The sequence below is a fragment of the Sturnus vulgaris genome, chromosome 16 (genome assembly GCF_052056855.1).
Source record: "Sturnus vulgaris isolate bStuVul1 chromosome 16, bStuVul1.hap1, whole genome shotgun sequence".
Lineage (NCBI taxonomy): Eukaryota > Metazoa > Chordata > Aves > Passeriformes > Sturnidae > Sturnus > Sturnus vulgaris.
The window spans coordinates 1,464,735-1,485,994 of NC_142258.1; the positions used below are offsets into that span (position 1 = coordinate 1,464,735).

At 44.6% G+C, this 21,260-nt stretch overlaps 2 protein-coding genes across 8 annotated transcripts; one reads left to right on the forward strand and one right to left on the reverse strand.

Moving 5' to 3' along the window:
• Positions 1-386: 386 nt before the first annotated feature.
• Positions 387-5,284, forward strand: HAGHL (hydroxyacylglutathione hydrolase like). Of its 5 annotated transcripts, none has more exons than XM_088174219.1 (8): positions 387-564; positions 1,759-1,823; positions 1,908-2,025; positions 2,462-2,570; positions 2,689-2,792; positions 2,920-3,018; positions 3,106-3,182; positions 3,513-5,284. In XM_088174219.1, the coding sequence occupies exons 1-8, from the start codon at positions 460-462 to the stop codon at positions 3,676-3,678; spliced, it is 843 nt and encodes a 280-aa protein (XP_088030345.1). In that variant the 5' UTR covers positions 387-459; the 3' UTR covers positions 3,679-5,284. The 5 variants fall into 5 exon arrangements, with proteins under 5 accessions (XP_088030345.1, XP_014741941.2, XP_088030343.1 ...); XM_014886455.2 differs by having other exon boundaries at positions 389-564; positions 3,103-3,182; XM_088174217.1 differs by having other exon boundaries at positions 390-564; positions 2,917-3,018.
• CIAO3 (cytosolic iron-sulfur assembly component 3) lies at positions 5,246-18,201 on the reverse strand. 3 transcript variants are annotated; one of them, XM_088174215.1, is made up of 11 exons: positions 18,048-18,201; positions 16,174-16,269; positions 14,424-14,567; positions 12,207-12,339; positions 10,591-10,725; positions 10,190-10,308; positions 9,342-9,471; positions 9,051-9,123; positions 8,045-8,179; positions 6,878-7,035; positions 5,246-6,227 (listed from the first exon to the last, which is right to left on the reverse strand). In XM_088174215.1, exons 1-11 carry the CDS (start codon positions 18,111-18,113, stop codon positions 5,989-5,991), a joined length of 1,428 nt encoding a protein of 475 aa, XP_088030341.1. In that variant the 5' UTR covers positions 18,114-18,201; the 3' UTR covers positions 5,246-5,988. The 3 variants fall into 3 exon arrangements, with proteins under 3 accessions (XP_088030341.1, XP_088030340.1, XP_088030342.1); XM_088174214.1 differs by having other exon boundaries at positions 9,342-9,579; XM_088174216.1 differs by lacking the exon at positions 8,045-8,179 and having other exon boundaries at positions 9,342-9,579.
• Between the last annotated feature and the right edge of the window lie 3,059 nt (positions 18,202-21,260).

A 21,260-nucleotide genomic window follows, 5' to 3' on the forward strand; every position in this document is an offset into this window, starting at 1 on the left:
TCTCAGCCCTGCTCCTCCCCCTGTGCCTTTGGGGTTTCCTGGGGTCCTGTCCCAGACCCCCCCATCAGGAATTCCAGTGTCCAGCACCACTCTGTACCAGTGCCACCAGTGCCAGCACCCCCTCATCCCTCCCTGTGTACCCTGCTGGCCCTGGGGACAGGGGCTGAGTGTGGGGTGTCAGGATGGGCCAGGGTGACACAGGGTGACACAGGGACTGTCCCCTGTCCCCCGGAGCCGCAGTATCCGGGACAGGAGCTGATGGGGGAGTGTCAGGGTGACACCCAGGGTGGCTCAGGGACTGTCCCCTGTCCCTGTCGCCGCAGGGCCGGGGCCGTGCGGGCTCTCCCCGCCCCTCGCTGCGTGACCCGCCCCGCACACGGCGGGACCGCCCCGGCACCGCCCGGGGGTGGCGCTGGGGACACGCCGGGTCCCCGCACCCGCCATGTCCCCGCCGGGGCCATGAAGGTGAAGGTGATCTCCGTGCTGGAGGACAATTACATGTACCTGGTGATCGACGAGAGCACCCGCCACGCCCTGGCCGTGGACGCCGCGGTCCCCAAAAGGGTGAGCGGGGACCCGGGGCGGGGGCGGGGGAGGGGGGTGAGATCCCACTGGAGCATCCCCCCGGCAGGGCAGAACCCCCACCCCATGGGATACAGGATTCAGAGCCCCATATCCCGATAGGATACAGGATTCAGAGCCCTCCATCCCATGGGATGCGGGATCCAGACCCCTCCATCCTATAGGATGTGGGATCCAGAGCCCTCCATCCCGATAGGATACAGGATTCAGAGCCCCATATCCCATAGGATACAGGATTCAGAGCCCCACATCCCGATGGGATACAGGATTCAGAGCCCCATATCCCGATAGGATACAGGATTCAGAGCCCCATATCCCGATGGGATACAGGATTCAGAGCCCCATATCCCGATGGGATACAGGATTCAGAGCCCCATATCCCGATGGGATACAGGATTCAGAGCCCCATATCCCGATGGGATACAGGATTCAGAGCCCCATATCCCGATGGGATACAGGATTCAGACCCTTCCATCCCATGGGATGCGGGGTGCGGACCCCCCTGTCCGGGCTGTGCGGGGCTCCCTGCAGACCCCACAGCCAGCAGGGATAACCCCACACGGATCCGCAGCCCAATCCCGTTTTCCAGGAGCCGGGATGGCCCGGTGTCCCTGTGCCCGGTGTCCCCTGTGCCACCCCCTGGGCGCTGTCGCGGGTTTTGGGCGTTCGGTGCCGCCTCGGGCATTTCCTTCCTCTCGGAGCAGCCCAGGGTTTGTTCCTGAATGTTAAATTGGCATCCGGAGCCTCCTGGCAGCCGTGCCGGGCTTGGCAGTGCCCTGTGGCCAGGGTGGGTGGCACAAGGGCCACCGTGTCCCTGCTGTGGCTCCGTGCTGTCCTCTGTGCCTTCCCTAAGGAAACACCGGCCAAAAATGGCACCGTCCCCATGGTGCCATCCCCCTGCTCCACTCGGGGTCACACCTTTGTCCCCATGCCATCCCCATGGTGCCATCCCCCTGCTCCACTCGGGGTCATACCTTTGTCCCATCCCCATGGTGCCATCCCCCTGCTCCACTCGGGGTCACTCCTTTGTCCCACCCTCAGCCTGTGGCTCCTCAGTGCCCGGTTTTGGGGTTTTGTCCCCTGCCCGGTGTCACGGGGGACAGGTCACTCTGTGTGTGTGTGTGTGTGTGTGTGTCACCTCCTGTGTCCCCTCCCCACTGCTCTGGTCCCTTCCAGCTGCTGGAGATCATCAGGAAGGAGGACGTGGTGCTCAGGGCCATCCTCACCACCCACCACCACTGGTGAGTGTGGCCAGCTCGGGGACGGGGGTGGTGGCCGTGTCCCCTCGGGGTCGGGGCCATTCCCAAGCCCTGCTGTGCCCTCAGGGACCACGCCAGGGGCAATGAGGAGCTGGCCCAGCTCCTCCCGGGCCTGCAGGTGTTCGGTGCTGACGAGAGAATCGGGGCCCTCACACACAAGGTCACCCACGGCCAGGAGCTCACGGTGCGTGGCTGCAGGGCTGGGGGGACATTGGGGACACACACCCCACACAGGGGCCCTGCCTGCTGGGGTGGGGCCGTGCTGGGGTCCCCAATGGGGTGGCACCGTGGGGAGCAGAGTGGGGTGGTCACACTGTCCCCAGTGGCCCCAGTGGGGTGGTCACACTGTCCCCAGTGTCCCCAGCAGGGTTGGTGCTGCTGGGCCATGCTTGGCTCTTTGTGCCCAGGGCTGTTTGCAGATGTGACCCCACAGATTCAAGGAGCCTCATCCCAATCCCAGCCGGTTTGGGGTTGTGCTGGCAGGTCCCAAATGCCATCAGAGCAGGCACAGCCGGGCCCACCCCAAACCCCACCAGATGTGTCACCTGCTGGGCCCCAGGCAGGGCATCAGGGGGTCTGTTTGTCCCCCTCAGTGAGACCCTGACCCTCTGTCCCCCCAGTTTGGGGCCATCAGGGTGAGGTGTCTCTTCACCCCGTGCCACACCTCGGGCCACATGTGCTACTTCATGTGGGAGGACGATTCCCCGGATGCTCCGGCTCTTTTCTCAGGTATCCCCCCCTGCCCACGTGCCCTTCATGGCTTTTGGGGACACACTGCTTGTCCCCCACCCTGGGTGAGCCCAGCACCCCATCCCCGGTGTCCCTGGTGCCAGCCCCTGTCCCACAGGTGACACCCTGTTCGTGGCGGGCTGCGGGCAGTTCTTCGAGGGCACGGCAGAGCAGATGCACACCAACCTCACCCAGACCCTGGGCACTCTGCCCAAGGACACGGTGAGTGTCCCTCCCCTCCCCTCCCAGCCTGGGGGGCTCCTGGGGCCGGGAGGGGGCTCAGGGCAGGGATCCCGGGCTGGCACCTGGCACTGGCAGCGGGTTTGACACCGGCTGCCTCCCGCAGAAGATTTTCTGTGGCCACGAATGCACCGTCAGAAACCTCAAATTCGCCCTGAAGGTGGAGCCGGACAATGAAATGGTGAAGGAGAAGCTGGCATGGGCCAAGGTCAGTGGCCGTGCCCCCTGTGCCGGGGTGGGGCTGGGCTGTGGGGGTGGCAGCGGGGTTTGGACACCTCTGCTCCCTCGGCAGCAGCGCGACGACGACGACCTGCCCACAGTGCCCTCCACGCTGCAGGAGGAGTTCCTGTACAACCCCTTCCTGCGGGTCACGTAAGCCCTGCTGCCCCAAACCTGCCCCTCTTCCCTTCCTTTTAAACCCTGCTGCCCCAAACCTGCCCCTCTTCCCTTCCTTTTAAACCCTGCTGCCCCAAACCTGCCCCTCTTCCCTTCCTCCCAAACCCTGCTGCCCCAAACCTGCTCCTCTTCCCCTCCTCATCATCCCCTTTTCCCCATGAACTGCTGGGAAATCCCAGCCTGGAGTGAGAGGAGCTGCCTGGGCATGGGGGGGTCACCCCAGCCCAGGGTGGGACTCGCCCCCCTGGGGGTGAGTCTGGGGGTCCCGTGCTGTCCCCAGGAGCCAGCAGGACTGTCCCCCTGCAGGGAGGAGCCGGTGCAGAGGTTCACAGGCAGGACAGAGCCCGTGGAGGTGCTGAGGGTGCTGCGCTCCCAGAGGGACAACTTCAAGAAGCCCAAGGAGAGACCCAACCCCCAGGCCATGCTGGCCTTCGACTGGGGGCTCTTCGCTCCTTTCCTGGAGAAGAAGTGACAAAGAAGTGACAAAGAAGTGACAAAGTGACATCCCCGTGCTGCCAGGGGCTCCCTCCTGCCTGTGCCCAGCTCGGATTCGCTCCCAGATTTTGGATTTTGTCTCCTTGCTGCTTGTGTGAGGCTGCTCTGCTCTGGCTCCTGGGATTCCCTGGATCCCTTTGGGGACCCCCGGCCGTGGGGACCCCCCTTGGGGCTGGGGGTGCTGGCAGAGGGTCAGGATGTGACCCGGAGCAGGGGACACTCCCAGTTTTTGGGATCATGGGATGTCCATGTGGCTGTGGAAGGGAGCCAGGGACAAACGGGGATGCTCAGGGATGGGGGTGCTGTGCCCCATGGAGCTGCTCTGGGAGCCCCCCTGGCCCTGCCTGTCCTGCCCCTGCCACCCCGGGCCCCTCCCAGGCTGGGGATGGACACCTGGATCCCCACTGCAAACTGGGAAGTCACCAGTGCCCACCCAACTCCAGCCCTGTGCTAACAAACCCCTCATCACACAGGCTCTGGGTGAGGTTTTTTCCCCCTTTTTTTTTTCCCAGTTTTTCCAGTAGGTCCCACAGGGATTCGTGTAAGGATTTGGGAGCCAGCCTTGCACCATTTGGGGTGTCCAGGTGGAGCCCAGGCTCTGTCCCAGGAGGGATTTCCCAAAGTGGGACAGATTTTAGGCAGCCAAGAACAAAATGCTGCCAGGCATCCTTTGCTTTTTTTGCTTTTTCCAAGATAAAAACTGGAAAACTCTTGGTGCCATTTCCATGGACATTGCCTTGTCCTCGAGAGCCAGGGAGCAGCTGGGGCTCCCCAGCCTTCACTTTCTGCAAAATCAGGGCTGTGTTTTATTTATTATTTTTTTTTTTAAGTCTGAGAAAAGAGCAGAGTTTTATTTGCAGGTGTGGGGAAGCACTTTACATCAATGAAGTAATTACTTTTTTTTTTTTTTTTTAATTTTTGTGGGGAAAATGAGAGTTTGTTGGCAGCTCCCAGCACTGGGAGAGAGTTGATTTCAGGGATTTTCCTTTGTGGACTGTGAACTTCTTTGTTGCCATTGGAGTCTGGTTTGGGACTTTTTCCTGTGCTACAAACTGGACCAAATTTTTCTTTTTTACCTTTTATTCAGTTCTAGTTTGGATTTCCTTCCTTGCATGGAAGGGGAAGGATTTCTCCAGCTACAAAATCTCCCTTGGTACCATGGCCTGAATTCCTCAGTTTCCATGAAATGCTGGAGCTGTGGATGTCCCCCTGCATGTTCCTTTGGAAATTTTATTTATCCTGGGACAAATTCCAGCTGTTCCTGGTGCCAGAGCAGGGATCCCTGGGTGGCTTCAGTGACCAAGGGTAGAGTCCTGGTCATTCCCAGCTGATTTAGCTTCACTGATTGTGCATTTCTGGGCTGATGTGCTTGTGCTCAGCAGCCACTGACTGATTGCAGGCTGGAGCCTCTCCCTGCCCAGATTTCCTGGAGAAGGGAATTCTCTGGAAGCACCAATTTGCTCCTCAGGAAGGTGGGGAGGGGGCAGCAGGGAGGGGGGTTGATGCCTTAGAACACTGTGAGGTCATTAATGATCAGCAGCAGCTGAAAAATGGAAAGCTTTTAATTAAAAATCTGAAAATCACATTTTGCTCCGTGGAATCATTGGAATAAAGTGCAGAGGAGGCTTTGTTTCCTGCCAGCCCTGAGGTCAGGAATTATTTGATGGTAATTTTGGGATGTTATCCATCACTAAGTGCCTGTTTTGTCTGGAATTTGGGATATTATCCCTCATTAAGTGGCTGCTGAGGGTGGCTAAATGTGACAATTCCATGACTCCCTGCTGTGTGTTTAGGAAGAAAAGAGAGAGAAATACTTGGCCTGGGTATAAATTATTATAATTTCGGGAAAAGGAATCCCAAGTTTTGTCCAGCACTCACTGCAGTGCCCTTGCAGCAGCCCCAGGGGCCCAGACCCCGTGGGGCAGTGACATGTGAGGGCTCCAGGCCTGCTGAGGCCATTCCTAAGGAAATGAGGATGCTCCAGCAGGGCACCGAGTGCTGGGACAATCCAGCAAGGCCTGGGGGAGGAATCCAAATTCGGGTTTTGCTCAGCTCTGGCAGGAATGGGGCTGCAGGAGCAGGGCAGGCTCTGTCCCACCAGCCTGGGCTGCATTTCTGCCTCTCTTGCTGTGTCTCCTGTCAGACTTTGGGCTTCAATCCCAACAGCTCCAGCTGAAGGATTGAGCAGTGCCAGGCACATTCCCAGAGGCAGGAATTGCACAGAGCCCTTGGAGGGTCAGGGATGAGAGTTCAGAAGGCACTGAGGATGTGCTGGGCTGGCCAGCCCTCACCATTTGATGTTGAGGGCAGAGTTTGTTCTCTCCACAGCGTGGTACTGTGTGTGCAGCACTGCCTGAGCCCTCTCTGAGCCCCAGCCCCCCAGCCAGTGCTGGTAGAGCTCCCTCACAGCCTGGTTTTCCTCTGGAATCTCAGCCCTCAGGGATTCATAGAGCCTCTCCACCTGCTGCAGTTCCTCCTTGCTGGATTCCCCTTCCAGTTTGATCTGCCCTCCTCCATTCAGACAGCCTGGGGGGAATAAAGGAAAAAAAAAAGGATGAAAATTTCAGCTGGGAAATCCTAAAAAAATTCAGTTCATGTATTCTGCTGCAGGAATGAAAACACCTCAGCAGTGGAGGTTCACTCCCAGTTATCTCCCAGCAGCAGGAGAAGCTGGGCTGGCTCCAGCTCTTATCTCCTGCCCCCAGAACGGAGCCAGAGCCCAGTGCAGCCCTGGAGGAGAGGCAGAAGTGCCTGGGATGTGTTCTGGGAGCACTGGGAGGCTCCCAGAGCTGTGTGGATCCCTGGGAAGGAGCAGCTCCAGCAGGCAGGGGTGGACCCTCAGTGGGTTCAGGCTGCCCCTGCTCCTTCCCAAGGAAAATGGAACAAAATATTCAGGAATTTATTTTCTCCACCAGCCACAGCAGCATTTTTTTAATGTCTAAGTGTCAGGTTTGAGCAATTTTGAGGGGAAAATCTCTTCAAGTACCAAAGAGCTCAGGAAATCCTCCTTAAAAGCAATTAATTAATAATTATGGAAATTTTGTGTGATGGGATTCAGCTACAATTCCTTAAATCCTGAGGGATTACTAGCTCAGATGTAGGAAAATCCCCTCCAAGGGTGTGAGAAATCTCCCATTTTTCCTGCCTGGAATTGCCTGGAGCTGGATTTGCCTCACCTGAGGGACAGGCCATGACCTCCACATAGTGATAGGGACACTTCCCTCTTTTCAGCTTCTGCACCAGGTTCTGGATGTTCCTGAATCCATAGGCCAGGGCAAAGTGGAGCAGCACCTCCCCATCCCTCTCCAGGGTCACCTCCTGTAAGTCTTTGTTCCTGAAGGAGCAGAGCACAAGAAATGGTTTCTCCAAATGAGTTTCTATTTTAAAACTTCAAAGTGTTCAAAACCCGAATTGTTTGTGAGTCTCATTGAAGAGCTGTCCTAGTTTTGGGCCATGCAAGGAAAATAAGAATTCTTTCCAGAACCTTCCAGGATTTTTGGAGCCACCTGAGCAGTTTGCTGAAGGATATCTGTGCTGGGTAAAGCCTGAAAAGTTCAGCCTGAGCTCCTTCAGCCAACAGGAATGGAGCTGAGGGGATTTTTAATTTCTACTGGATCACAAAACATAGGAACAAACCCTGAGTGAGGATTCCAGATTTCTGAGGTTAGTGGGAATACCTGGTCCTGATAAAAAAGTAATTAATTTGATTTTTATCAAGTTTTTGAGACTGGTTTTTTTCAGCTTCCTAAACCAGGGAATCCTAAACATAAAAATTGCTCATTAGGGATAAAATTAATTCCAAAGGATACATTAAATTAGAACTGGGAGGCCAGAAGGAATCTCAGTGGATGAGCTTCAGTGCTGATTTATTTTCTGTTCCACTAAACAAAGCCCCAGAGACCTCCCACAAGCTGGGATCAACAATTAGTGACAAATTTGGATTGGCCTGATCCAACAGTGAGGAATCCCAGCTCTGCCTTCTCAATTACTCTAAAAATTTGGAATTATTCTAAAAATTATCTAAAAATTGCCTTAAAAAGGCCAAACTTCAGGGTGTGGGTGGGGAAGGGGCTGGAATCCTCCCTGGGAAATTTTCCCTGGAATTCTCCCTGGCTGCATGGAATTGGCTGATTGATTGCTCAGCAGGGAGGGAGCAGCCAACTGTGAGCCTGGAAGTGAAGATTAAAAAAAAAAAAAAAACAACAAAAAAACCAAAAAAACCCCAAATAAACAAACCAAAAAATTTCCCCCACCAACTTTCAGCCCCTCGGTAAGGAGAGAACTGCAAAAAATTTTGACTTTTCTGTGGGAATTTGAATTCTGTAGAGATTTCAGCTTCTTACTTGAGAGGTTTGTAGTGGATGGAGTCCACGTGGATGCCGAAGAGTTCCAGGGCTGAGCGTTTGAAGATGTGCTCCAGGTACCCCCCCGAGCCCCCCCCGGGGTGGGTGCTGAGCTCCCCCGCGGCCCCGCCGAGCCTGGGGAGGGCAGAGCAGCAGGGTCAGGGGATTTGGGGGGGGGTCACACAAAGCTCCAGGGAACAGCCACGAAGCTTTTCCCTTTGTCCTGATAACTCCAGGCAATTGTGTCACCCGGCACAGGGTGTGGCTGTCCCTTGGAGCAGCTTGGGATAATTAATGCAAAGTGTTGGGGTTGGATGATTTTTAAAGTCCTTCCCACCCAACCCATTCTGTGATTCGCTAATTAATCTCTAATTAATCACCCTGTAGAATTCAGGGAGGTGTTGCCCTTGCCCTGAAGCAAAGGCAGCTCTGGGTGCTCAGGGCAGAACCAGCCTTGCTGTCACCTCTGACCCCAAAATGTGATCCCAGCCCACCCCAACAAGCCCAGTCCCATCGGACACGACTTCAATGGCATTTCTCACTGACAGTCTTCTGCAGATTAACTCAGTGTCCTAATTATTTGTTATTTCTGCTTTAATTCTGGGATCTTTGCAGTGGCTCTGATGAGGAGGAGCAGCAGTTTTTGCTTCAGGACATTTTTATCACTGGGACAGATTTTTGTCCTTCCCAAAGCCTGCAGAAGCTTTTTGTGGGATGAAAGGAGCTGGAGTGATTGTCCAGTGGAAATTCACTATATTCTGTACATTAAATATTTTAACTCCCAATTGTTCTGGTTCAAGTGACACAAGAAACCAAACCAAGGGCAAACACACTTGTGTAAAACAGCAGGAAAAGGGGAATTCTGAACTCTGAATCATGGAGGAAAGGGAACAGGGAAATTCTGAATTCTCTAAATTCTGGAGGAAAGGGAACAGGGAAAGGGAATTCTGAACTCTCAGAATCCTGGAGGAAAGGGAACATGACAGAAATGGGATTTTGTTCTTACAAGTTGTCCAGGGGAGCAGGATCCACATCTGACAGGGACACTCCTTCTTGCTCCAGCAGCTTTAGCACTTCTCCTAGAGCAGAACCAGGCACAAAGAATTCTTATTTTTGGGATACAGGTAAACAAACCCCTCAGAGCAATCCCTAAACTGCACCTGCATTTTACCAGTTTGCACTGTTAAATGTGAATACAGATCAATATCCAACCTCTGTCAGAAACAAAGGGTTATTAAAGCCAGGGCAAGGCTCCCAGAATTAGCTGGAATTGGGAATCCCCCGTGGCTCTGCTTACCTGTGGTGATGACACAATCCACATCCCTGGTCTGGTATTCCTGGTTGAAAAAGTCTGGCCTGGAGGCCTCCAGCTTTTTGTCATAGCAGGGCATGACTGTGACGTGGTAGATCCTGTCAGGGGGCAGGTGCTGCAGGAGAGACAAGGCTGGGGCAGCTGGAGCAGCCAAAATGTCCCTGAGCTCAGGGAGAGCATCCCAGGAGCAAAGGAGAAGGGGGGAAATAATGCCACAGTGCCCCTGGAATAATCCCCACCATTACTGGGTGTTTGTATGGTTATATATTTATATAATTATAATAATAATATAGAATATATATATATATATTGTTCATTTGTGCATAAATGAAATGGTTTCTCTCCTAGAATCTGATTTCAGCTGCAGTCAGGGGCAGCAGTTATGGTCCTGCACAGGACTGGAAGAGGAAAAAAAAAAAAGAATCCTTTTCTAGGATTCTTGACAGGAACATTCCAGAGGTGACAGGCTAAGGACAGCAGCAGAACATCAAGATGGGAATTTAGGGATCATTTTTGGAGAAGCCACGATCTGCACCCACTGCAGCCTTGGCTGGGGTCACTCCTCTGGAATTATTCACCAATTTTAAACAACTGGAGCACAAAGATACTGAAAAGAAAGTTCCTCAACTTTCCCAAATATTTCAGAGGCTTTAATTTAATTAGCCCATGCTTAATGTTCTACCCTAATTACAGCTCATTAGCTAAGACAGAAGTGAGGAAGTTTTGCTGCCTTCTGCAAGGCAATATTGACTCTTGAATGTGGATAACACAGCAACATTAAAAAAAAAATCAGCCTAAAGTGTTGAATTTTGCAGTAAAAAAAGCATTTTTACCTTCTGCTCTGCAAAGTAACCCTTGACCAAGGAGCCCATGACCTGCTGGGGGGATTTGGTGGTGCTGATGTGGGGAATGATGAAGCTGCCATGGGTTTTCTCTGCATAGCAGATCCAACCTGCAAAGAACATAATGACCAAATTAAAAAAATGAACAAACAGATCTTCACTCTGCCCATTCTCTCCAAACCCCATTAGTGGGCTTTAGTTTAGTTTAGTGCTCATTAATAATAATCATTTTCAGCCTCAGTTCAGCACAAAAAAAAAAAAAAAAAAAAAAACGAAGTGGAAGAGCAGAAGATCAAATCTTCTCGATTTGAAGATGTCTCAGTGCTGTTTTAACAGCAAGATGTGTGAGAACAATTGTGCATTTGTGATTTCAGCTGCCACTGAAACCATACCTGGGCAGGCAGAGGCCAACATGGGCAGAGCTTTTTTGTCATTTGCTTGTCTGTGGAAACGTCTCACAAATTCCTGTTGGCTCTCCAAGAGGCTGAAATTCCTGGAAAAAGTCGTGTCAAACACGTAGTGCACACCTGGGACAGGATAACAAAACTTCAGGACACAGCAAAATCCAAGCAAAAAAAAAAAAAAAAAAAAAAATCTCCCACTTCAACCACAGGAAAACTCAGTGCCAAGTGCTGAGCCCTGTGGTTGACAGGGAATATTTTTCAGGTGGAAATGTGAAATGGAAAGTTCTTTTCAGTTGTTCTTGATATATTTTATAGACTGGAATGGGTTTAAGGTTGGAAAGATTTAAAAACCACACAGATCCACGGGCAGGGAAATGTCCCCAAGCTGCCCCTGGACACGTGCAGGGATGGAGCTGCTGATTTTGGGGGGATCTGTGGGGTCTCCCCACCCCCCCCTCCCCCAGGCAGGAATTCCTTCCCCATGTCCCACCTGACCCTGCCCTCTGAAACGTTCAATCCTGGCCCTTGGCCTTATAAAAATCCTTTCTCTAGAAAGGATTTAAATCCTTTATATTTATATATATAAAAATCCTTTGTATATAAAGGTTTTAAATATAAAGGAGATAAATCCTTTATATTTATATATACAAAAATCTTTTCTGTATAAAGGATTTAAAAATAAAGGATATAAATCCTTTACATTAATATATGTAAAAATCCTTTCTGTATGAAGGATATAAAGGATATAAATGCTTTATATTAATAAATAAAAAATCCTTTCTATATAAAAGATTTAAATAGAAAAGATATAAACCCTTTATATTTACATATATAAAAATCCTTTCTATATGTAGGATTGAAATACAAAGGACATAAATCCTTTATATTTACATATATAAAAATCATTTTTATATAAAGGATATAAAAATAAAAGATATAAATCCTTTCTATTTATATGTATAAATATCTTTTCTATATAAAAGATTTAAATAGAAAGGATATAAACCCTTTATATTTGTACATAAAAAAATCCTTTCTACGTGAAGGATTTAAATATATAATATATACATTTAAAATATAAAATATATATATATCCTTTATGGCTTTAAATATATATATAAAATGTATATATATTATATACATATATAAAAATCCTTTCTATAGAAAGGATTTAAGTATATTATATATATAAAAAAAATTTATATATATTATATATATAAAAATCCTTTATGGCTTTAAATATATATATAGATAAAATCTATATATATTTTATATATATATAAAAATCCTTTCTATGGAAAGGATTTAAGTATATTATATATATATTAAAAATTAATATATATTGTATTTATTTAAAATGATATATGTTATATATATTAAAATTATATATATATAATTTAATATATATTATATATATTAAATTTTATATATATATATTAAAATTTATTTATATATATATTAAAATTTATTTATATATATATTAAAATTTATTTATATATATATATATAAAATTTTTATATATATTATATATATCTAAAATCTAAATGGGATGCCCATGGGGGTAAAATCCCATCAATGTTTGCAGATCCCAAGCCCAAACTTGCCCAAACTCCTGAGGAAGCTGCTCAGCTTCTGGGCTGTGTCCAACAGCCCCAGCCTGGACCCTGCAGCCAGGGAGGCTCTGGACTGGGGGGACACAGAAACCACCACCAGCTTCTGCTCCTGGGGACCAGCAACCTGGGAATAAAACAAAAAAACCCTGAAAAACAAAACAAAACAAAAAAACAAAAACAACAAAAAAAAATCAAAAAGAAAAACAAAAAAAAAAAACAAAAAAAAACCCCCAAAAAATCTCAAATTGGGACACAGAAACCACCACCAGCTTCTGTTCATGGGGATCAGCAACCTGGAAATAAAACAAAAAAACCCTGAAAAACAAAACAAAAAAACCCAAAAAAATAAAAAAGAAAAACAAAAAAAAAACAAACAAAAAAAACCCCAAAAAAATCACAAATTGGGACACAGAAACCACCACCAGCTTCTGCTCATGGGGACCAGCAACCTGGAAATAAAACAAATAAATTAAAAAAAAAAAATCACAAATTGGGACACAGAAACCACCACCAGCTTCTGCTCATGGGGATCAGCAACCTGGAAATAAAACAAAAAAACCCTGAAAAACCAAACCCAAAAAACCAAAAAATCAAAAAGGAAAACAAAAAAAAACAAAAAAACCCCCCAAAAAATCTCAAATTGTGACACAGAAACCACCACCAGCTTCTGTTCATGGGGATCAGCAACCTGGAAATAAAACAAAAAAACCCTGAAAAACAAAACAAAAAAACCCAAAAAAATAAAAAAGAAAAACAAAAAAAAAACAAACCAAAAAACCCCCCAAAAAATCACAAATTGGGACACAGAAACCACCACCAGCTTCTGTTCATGGGGATCAGCAACCTGGGAATAAAACAAATAAATTTAAAAAAAAATCACAAATTGGGACACAGAAATCACCACCAGCCTCTGCTCATGGGGACCAGCAACCTGGAAATAAAATTAAAAAAAAACAGAAAAAACAAACAAAAAAAAATCTCAATTTTTTTTTCCTGTGTATTTTTCCCTTTTTTTTCCTGTGGATTTTTCCCTTTTTTTTCCCCGTGGATTTTTCCCTTTTATTTTTTTTTTCCCTGTGGACTTTTCCCTTTTACTTTTTTTTTTTCCCTGTCGATTTTTCCCTTTTATTTTTTTGTTTTCCTGTGGATTTTTTCCTTTTTATTTTTTCCCCCTATGGATTTTTCCTTTTTTTTCCTGTGGATTTTTCCCTTTTATTTTCTTTTTTTTCCCGTGGACTTTTCCCTTTTATTTTTTTCCCTGTGGATTTTTCCCTTTTATTTATTTATTTTCCTTGTGGATTTTTCCCTTTTATTTTTTTCTCCAGTGGATTTTTCCCTTTTATTTTTTTTCCCCTATGGATTTTTCCTTTTTTTTCCTGTGGATTTTTCAGTTTTTTTTTTTTTTTCCCCCTGTGGATTTTTCCCTTTTATTTTTTTCCTGTGGATTTTTCCCTTTTATTTTTTTCCCCTGTGGATTTTCCCCCTTTGTTTTCCCGTGGACTTTTCCCTTTTATTTTTTTTTTCCTGTGGATTTTTCCTTTTTTTTTTTCCCTTTATTTTTTTTTCTCCCTGTGGACTTTTCCCTTTTATTTAAAATTTTCCTGTGGATTTTTCCTTTTTTTTTTTTCCCTTTATTTTTTTTTCTCCCTGTGGATTTTCCCCTTTTATTTTTTTTTCCTGTGGATTTTCCCCTTTTATTTTTTTTTCCTGTGGATTTTTCCTTTTTTTTTTTCCCTTTATTTTTTTTTTCTCCCTGTGGACTTCCCCCTTTTATTTATTTTTTTTTCCCTGTGGATTTTTCCCTTTTATTTTTTTCCCCCTGTGGATTTTTCCCTTTTATTTTATTTTTTTCCCTGTGGATTTTTCCCTTTTATTTATTTATTTTCCTTGTGGACTTTTCCATTTTATTTTTTTTTTCCAGTGGATTTTTCCCTTTTATTTTTTTTCCCCTATGGATTTTTCCTTTTTTTTTCTGTGGATTTTTCCTTTTTTTCCCCCCTGTGGATTTTTCCCTTTTACTTTTTTTTTTTCCCTGTGGATTTTCCCCTTTTATTTTTTTTTCCCTGTGGATTTTTCCTTTTTTTTTTTTCCTTTATTTTTTTTCTCCCTGTGGACTTCCCCCTTTTATTTATTTATTTTCCCTGTGGATTTTTTCCCTTTTATTTTATTTTTTTTTTATTTTTCTCTCCAGGGAGGAGTGGGACCCACCTTGTTGAGAGCCAGCACCTTGCAGAATTCCTCGTGGCTTTGCTGCCTCACCAGGACACTCTCAGCTGAGGTGATGCAGCCACTGCAGGCCAGGCAATCATTCAGGGTAATTTTGGCTTTTTCCAGTTTTTGGGCTTCTCCATCCTACAAAAAAAACCATAAAAAACCATAAAAACCTCAAAAAACCCCATAAAAAACAAAAAAAACCCCAAAAATCAACAAAAAAAACAAAAAAAACCCCATAAAAAACAAAAAAAAACCACCAAAAAAACCCCCCAAAAAACAAAACAAAACAAAAAACCCAAACACAAACAAACAAGAAAACCCAAACAAATAAAAAAAACCAAAAAAAACCAAAAAAACCCCCCACAAAAACAAAAAAAAAACCAAAAAAACCCCAAAAAATCCAAAAAACAAAACAAAACAAAAAACCCAAACACAAACAAACAAGAAAACCCAAACAAATAAAAAAAAACAAAAAAACCCAAAAAAACCCCAAAAGCCACCACCACCACCAACAAAAACAAACCAAAAAAAAAACAAAAAAAAAAAACCCCAAAAACCAAAAAAAACCCAAAAAATAAAACCAAAAAAAACCAAAAAAAAACCCCAAAAAACCCCCAGCACAGGCTCAGTTGTGGTCCCAGAATTTTTGGTACAAATAAAAAATTTATATTTTGGTACAAATGCAAATGATGTTGATGCTCTTGGTTTGTAATTTAAAAAAAAAAAAAAAAAAAATCTCTTTATTTTTAATAAAGTGAGGACAAATCCACCTGAAGTTGGTTGCTGTGAATTTGGGATTATTATAGGAAAGGGAATTTGTTGAGGGATTTCATCCCACACACACTGGAAGGGAATATTTTCCCTTCTATCTGCCTTGAATAATTTGATTTTCCTAAGAGATTCTCCTCTAATCATCCTCAATAAAGGCAGGAATAGACCAGGAAATGAGGCACTATTAAAATTATAAAATAAGGAATTAAATTCTTTTGGAAGTGCTGTATTCTCATTTTTTTTTTTTAAATCAAAATCTGCTTAAAGTTCCAAGTTCCATTCCTAGAGGAATTCCCATCTTGGTTAATGAGCAGTGCCAAGATTTTTTTTTTTTTTTTGGTGAAAACAGGAAAAACTCAGCCTGAATTTTGGAAGCTTCTGAATTCCTCAAGCTTTTACAACAATTCAAAAAAATATTCTTTTCAAACAATTCAAAAAAATCTTCTTTTCAAACAATTCAAATCTTATTTTAAGAAAATCCAGCAGGATTTAATAAAAATATCTTGATTAAATCTCAGAGTGAGCACGAGGACATTTTCAAAACCAACCTGGAATTGCCAATCTTTAAATATTGATAAAAATAAAGAAACTTTTCATCTTATCTGCTCTCTTATGAAAATCATCACCAATTAATGGCAGAGTTTCAGAGCATAAAAAAAACTGGAATAAATTGGAATTACTGATTATAAAATGGCTTAGAAATGAATTTAGAAATTAAAATGCTGATAAATTAAAGCTGAATACAATCTCAACTTATCTGCTCTTACATTAACGATCACTAATTAATGCCAGCGTCTCACAGCATAAAAGTGACACAAAATTGAAATGATTTATTCCAAATTAAAAAGAAAACAAAATACAAAAACGCTGGCAGCATCTCTGTGAGGCATTAAATGGATGTAGATAATTAATACACTGATTTTTCTGGTTTTTTTGGGGTTTTTTTTGCACTGAACAGGAGATCCCCACGTACCTGATTGACCTGGAAATAGCTTCCATCAGCTTCAATTCTGATCTTGGCTGCTGATTTCCCAGGTTTTTTGTCCACTTTTACAGGTTTGATGCATTCCTGAAAGAGCAGCAGAGCCTGGAATTGAGGAGCTGAGCAAGGAAGAGGGGATGAAATAAAAAATAAAGATAGGGGTTAAATGTACAATGAATAGTGGGGGTTAAATTAAAAAATGAATGGAGGGGGTTAAATAAAAAAATAGAGGGGTTAAATAAAAACTGAATGGAGGGGGTTAAATAAAAAATGAATGGAGGGAATTAAATAAAAAAATAGAAGGGTTAAATAAAAAAATGAATGGAGAGGCTGAATATAAAATGAATAGAGGGGGTAAAATACAAAATAAATAGAAAGGTTAAATAAAAATGAATAGAGGGGGTTAAATAAGAAATAAATAGAAGGGGTTAAATAAAAAAATGAATGGAGGGGGTTAAATAAAAAATAAATAGAAGGGTTAAATAAAAAATGAATAGAGAGGCTAAATAAAAAATGAATAGAGGGGGTTAAATAAAAAAAAATAGAGGGGGTTAAATAAGAAATAAATAGAGGGGGTTAAATATCAAATGAATAGAGAGGCTAAATAAAAAATGAATAGAGGGGGTTAAATAAAAAATTAATATAGAGGGCGTTAAATAAAAATTATATAGAGGGGTTAAATAAAAAATGAATGGAGGGGTTAAATTAAAAAATGAATAGAGGAAGTTAAAAAAATAGAGGGGGTTAAATAAGAAATAAATAGAAGGGATTAAATAAAAAATAAATAGAGGGGGTTAAATAAAAATAGATGAGATGAAATAAAAAATAAAGCACTGGAGAGGCTCCGGAGCCTCCCCCTCGGAGCAGGTTGGGATTTCTCCGAGTTTCCTGCAGCACTGTAAGAAAATTCCAAAGCAGCGGCTGCTCAGCACAAACCCCGAGGGTTTTCCTGACTTTTATCCTTTTTTTTTTAATTTTTTTTTTTTTTTTTTCCTTTGAGAAGTTTTTGTTTTCGCCCTGGAAGACTCACTCTGATTTTCTTCACTCGGAGCACAAAAGCAGAGCTCAGTTACTGAGCTCAGGAATTGCCTCACAACCCCAAAGCCCACACGGAGAAGGAACAATTTTCCTTCCCACCCATCCCATTATCCCATCCCATTATCCCACCCCATCCCATTATCCCATCCCATTATCCCATCCCATTATCCCATCCCATTATCCCATCCCGGCTCGGTTTTCCTGTCGTGTTTCTCTGCAAATCCACGATGAATATTTCACATTTTTGCAGTGCCTGAAGCCTCAGAGCCCTCCTGAACTGTTCCTACCCACGGAAACCTGAACAGGCTCCAACTTTTCCTGTGGAGGCTCCAGGTGAACATCGCACATCCTACATTTCACATCCCATATTTCACATCCCACATCCCAGCCGGGCTGGGCATGACCCGGCTGCTGCTCCAGGATTTTGGGATGTGCCCGCAGTGTCCCCATAGTGTCCCCATAGTGTCCCCATAGTGACCCCATAGTGTCTCCACACTGACCCCACAGTAACACCACAGTGTCCCCATGGTGTCCCCATAGCGTCTCCACAGTGTTCCCAATGTCCCCACAGTGTCAGAGCCTTGTCCTGCTCTAGGTGGAAGGGACAGCGCCCCATTTTCACGTTTATCTATTTTTCCACCCCCGAGAGCAGCGGGAGGACGTCTAAGGACAGTGACAGCGACAAGCGTGAGGGTGGCACCCCCCGCCTCCCCTCAGGGCCGTGCCCGTGCTCTCCCCGCGGTTCCCGGGGCATGGGCAGGGCCTGGCAGCCCCGTGAGCCGCTGTCCCGGGAGTCCCCAGCCCTGTCACCCCCGGCGTGGCCCCACCTGAGAGGGGGCGATGAAATCGTCGAGGTCCGTGAGCTGCAGCACCCCGCTGAACCGCGCCGCCATGGCCGCCGCCAAGCGACGCGCCGCGTCGTAAAACGGGACTACAACACCGCCGCAAAGCGAGCAGCCACGCGTCGTAAAACGGGGCTACAGCACCGCCGCAAAGCGAGGCGCCACGCGTCGTAAAATGGGGTTACAGCACCGCCGCAAAGCGAGGCGCCACGCGTCGTAAAACGGAGCTACAGCACCGCCGCAAAGCGAGGCGCCACGCTGTCGTAAAACGGGACTGCCACGCCGCCGCAAAGCGAAAGGCAGTACTGTCGTAAAAGCATCGACCACACCGCCGCAATTTTAATATCACGTTTTTAATTTTTTGCTCTGTAGAGATCAACTTTTTGGAATAAACTAATACTGTATAAGGCCTTTTGGCGTTCTAGGCAAATATAAATGTGTCAGCACTTGGAAAACTTGGAAAAAAATCATAAAAATAAGAATCAGTTCACATAACAATCTAGTTTTTATTTGAAAAAAAATGTTCACACCTATAAAAACAAGAAGCCTACCCCATAAAAAAATCCGTAAAAGAAATATACAAACTATCTAAATATAAACATATATAAAAATAGAAACTAATATATAAATATAAATAGATATATAACATAGAATACATAAATGGAATGTAAATATGTAGACTATATAAATATATAAGCTATCTAAAAATAAAAAAGTTTATACACTATACACATAAAACATATCCACTAACCACTTACCCACCAATTAACTAAGTTTCAATAGATTGTTAACCAACTCAGCACGGTGATTTCCAATATTCCCATCAATACAAGCTGTGTCAATAGCTGCCTCACCAAACCTGGGCACAGAGGGACAGCAGACGTCAGAAAAAATCACTTTTCCTTTTTCACCTTTCCTATTTTAGCTTGTTTGGATTGCAGGGCTTGGAGAATTAATGACCTGTGGGTGGTTCTTGACTGGTGCAATGCAAACATTGCAGAGGAGACAGGGAGGGAAAATCTCTTGTGTAAACCTGCAGGAAGGTACAATGGGATGGCAGGGGTTTGATGGCAGTCACAAAGGGATATTTGATATTTGATGATATTATTTGATGGTGTTTGTGGTGTCCCCATTGTCCCTGGGACACGGGAGGGGAGCATGGCAAGGGCAGGTCCCCGAGCAGGAGATAAATCAGAGCTGGGTTTAGGGAGATTGGAATGTTTGTGGGTTTTGTTTTTTTTTTCTGCAGTTCCCACACCAGGAGATAAACCAGAACTGGGGTTTGGAGAGTTTGGGATTTTTCTCTGCAGTTCCTAAAGTGAGGGATAAACCAGGATTGGGTTTAGAGGGTTTGCAGAGTTTGTGATTTTGCTCTGCACTTCCCACACCAGGAGATAAATCAGAGCTGGGTTTAGAGGGGCTGGAGTGCTGGTTTTGCTCTGCAATTCCCAGAGCAGGAAATAAATTAGAACTGGGTTTAGAGAGATTGGGGTGTTGGTTTTACTCTGTAGTTCCCTCACCAGGAGATAAACCAGGATTGGGTTTAGGGGCTTTGGAGAGTTTGTGGTTGTGTTCTGCAGTTCCCACACCAGGAAATAAATTAAAACTGGATTTAGAGGGATTGGAGTGCTGGTTTTGCTCTGCAGTTCCCACACCAGGAGATAAATTAGAACTCTTTAAGGGGCTGGAGAGTTTGGTGGTAGGAAAAGATCTCTGACACCCCTGGCTTCCCTCTCTCCTCCTTTGCCGTTTAAACCCCCCAGGTCACCTCCCCTGCCACAGGCAGCTCAGGATGGCATCACAGAATCACTGAGCTTTAAAAAAAACCCTTTAAAACCCCTTTAAAACCCCAACCATTCCCCAGCACTGCCAAGGCCACCCTTAAACCCCATCCCCAAACCCAGCTCTGAAATCCCTCCAGGGCTGTGACTCCACCTGTGCCAGGGCTGGACACCCCTCTAGGTGAGGAAATCATGATTAATCTCCAAATTAAACTGCCCCTGGTGAAACTGTAGGGAAAATCAGGATTAATCTCTGAATTAAAGTGCCCCTGGTGCAAGTGGAGGGCAAATCTTGATTAATCTCTGAATTAAAGTGCCCCTGGTGAAACTGGAGGGCAAATCTTGATTAATCTTTTAATTAAACTGCCCCTGGTGCAAGTGGAGGGCAAATCTTGATTAATCTTTTAATTAAACTGCCCCTGGTGCAAGTGGAGGGCATTTCCTGCTGGGCTGTCTCTCTCCCCCTGGCACAGTCGGTCGTGCATGAGCTGTCAGACACAATCGATGTTTTAAAACACAAACTCTCAGTCTCAGCCTCCTCTCACCCCTCTGGCATTTTTGGGTGTGGGCTCAGCAGCACGGTGGAGCCAAAATTGTTCCTTTTCCCATCTTGGAGGCTTGAGCAAACAGGGTGACACAAGCTCCTTGGTGACGTCAATCTTGTCCTGTTTATCCAAATCTCCCTGCTGGTGACATTTGAGGAGAGGCTGTGTCACCCCCGAGGTCACCGAGCTGCTCCTCGCTCCGTGCCAGGAGCAGAATTCCTGCAGTTGGGAAAGAGCACTGGGAACATCCCACTCCTCCAATAAATCTATTTTATATATATATATAATGTATTAGAATGTAATAGAATGTAATAGAAATAATGGAATATAATTCTATATATTCTATATTCTATATTCTATATTATAGATTCTATATTCTATATTCTATATTCTATATTATAATTGATTATATAGAATGAATTATATATAAATATAATATTGCATATTATAATGTTATATTATAATGCATTATATATATCTTATACATTGTACATAATACATATAATATATTATATATATTACATGATCATATATAACTATATCTAATATAGATAATACATAATTTATATTACATATATAGGCATATATAGGCATAGATATGAATGGATATATTTTATATATTATGTGCATTATATACACTATATTATATATATTACATAGCGATATAAAATTATATATAATATAGCTAATATAAAAATTATATGACATGTATATATTTATATTAAAACATATACAATATAAAATTATATAGATATAAAACACATTAATTATCTAAAATAATAATAAATATAATGTTCACGAATATACATTTAAACAGTGCAATGAAAAAGCGAAAATGGAAAATATCCCAGCTAATTTCTGTGCTTTTGACA

Bases quoted from the DNA above. Each gene is read 5' to 3' on its own strand.
- CIAO3 (XM_088174214.1), bottom strand. From the start codon at position 18,113: ATGGCGGCGCGGTTCAGCGGGGTGCTGCAGCTCACGGACCTCGACGAT. The intron at 14,568-16,173 runs GTACGTGGGGAT...TTTTTTTTGTAG, and splicing joins GCTATTTCCAGGTCAATCAG to GATGGAGAAGCCCAAAAACT. The intron at 9,580-10,189 runs GTAAAAATGCTT...GGATTATTCCAG, and splicing joins GTTACTTTGCAGAGCAGAAG to GGGCACTGTGGCATTATTTC.
- HAGHL (XM_088174220.1), top strand. From the start codon at position 1,522: ATGGTGCCATCCCCCTGCTCCACTCGGGGTCATACCTTTGTCCCATCC. The intron at 2,026-2,461 runs GTGCGTGGCTGC...CTGTCCCCCCAG, and splicing joins CCCACGGCCAGGAGCTCACG to TTTGGGGCCATCAGGGTGAG. The intron at 3,019-3,102 runs GTCAGTGGCCGT...CTCCCTCGGCAG, and splicing joins AGAAGCTGGCATGGGCCAAG to CAGCGCGACGACGACGACCT.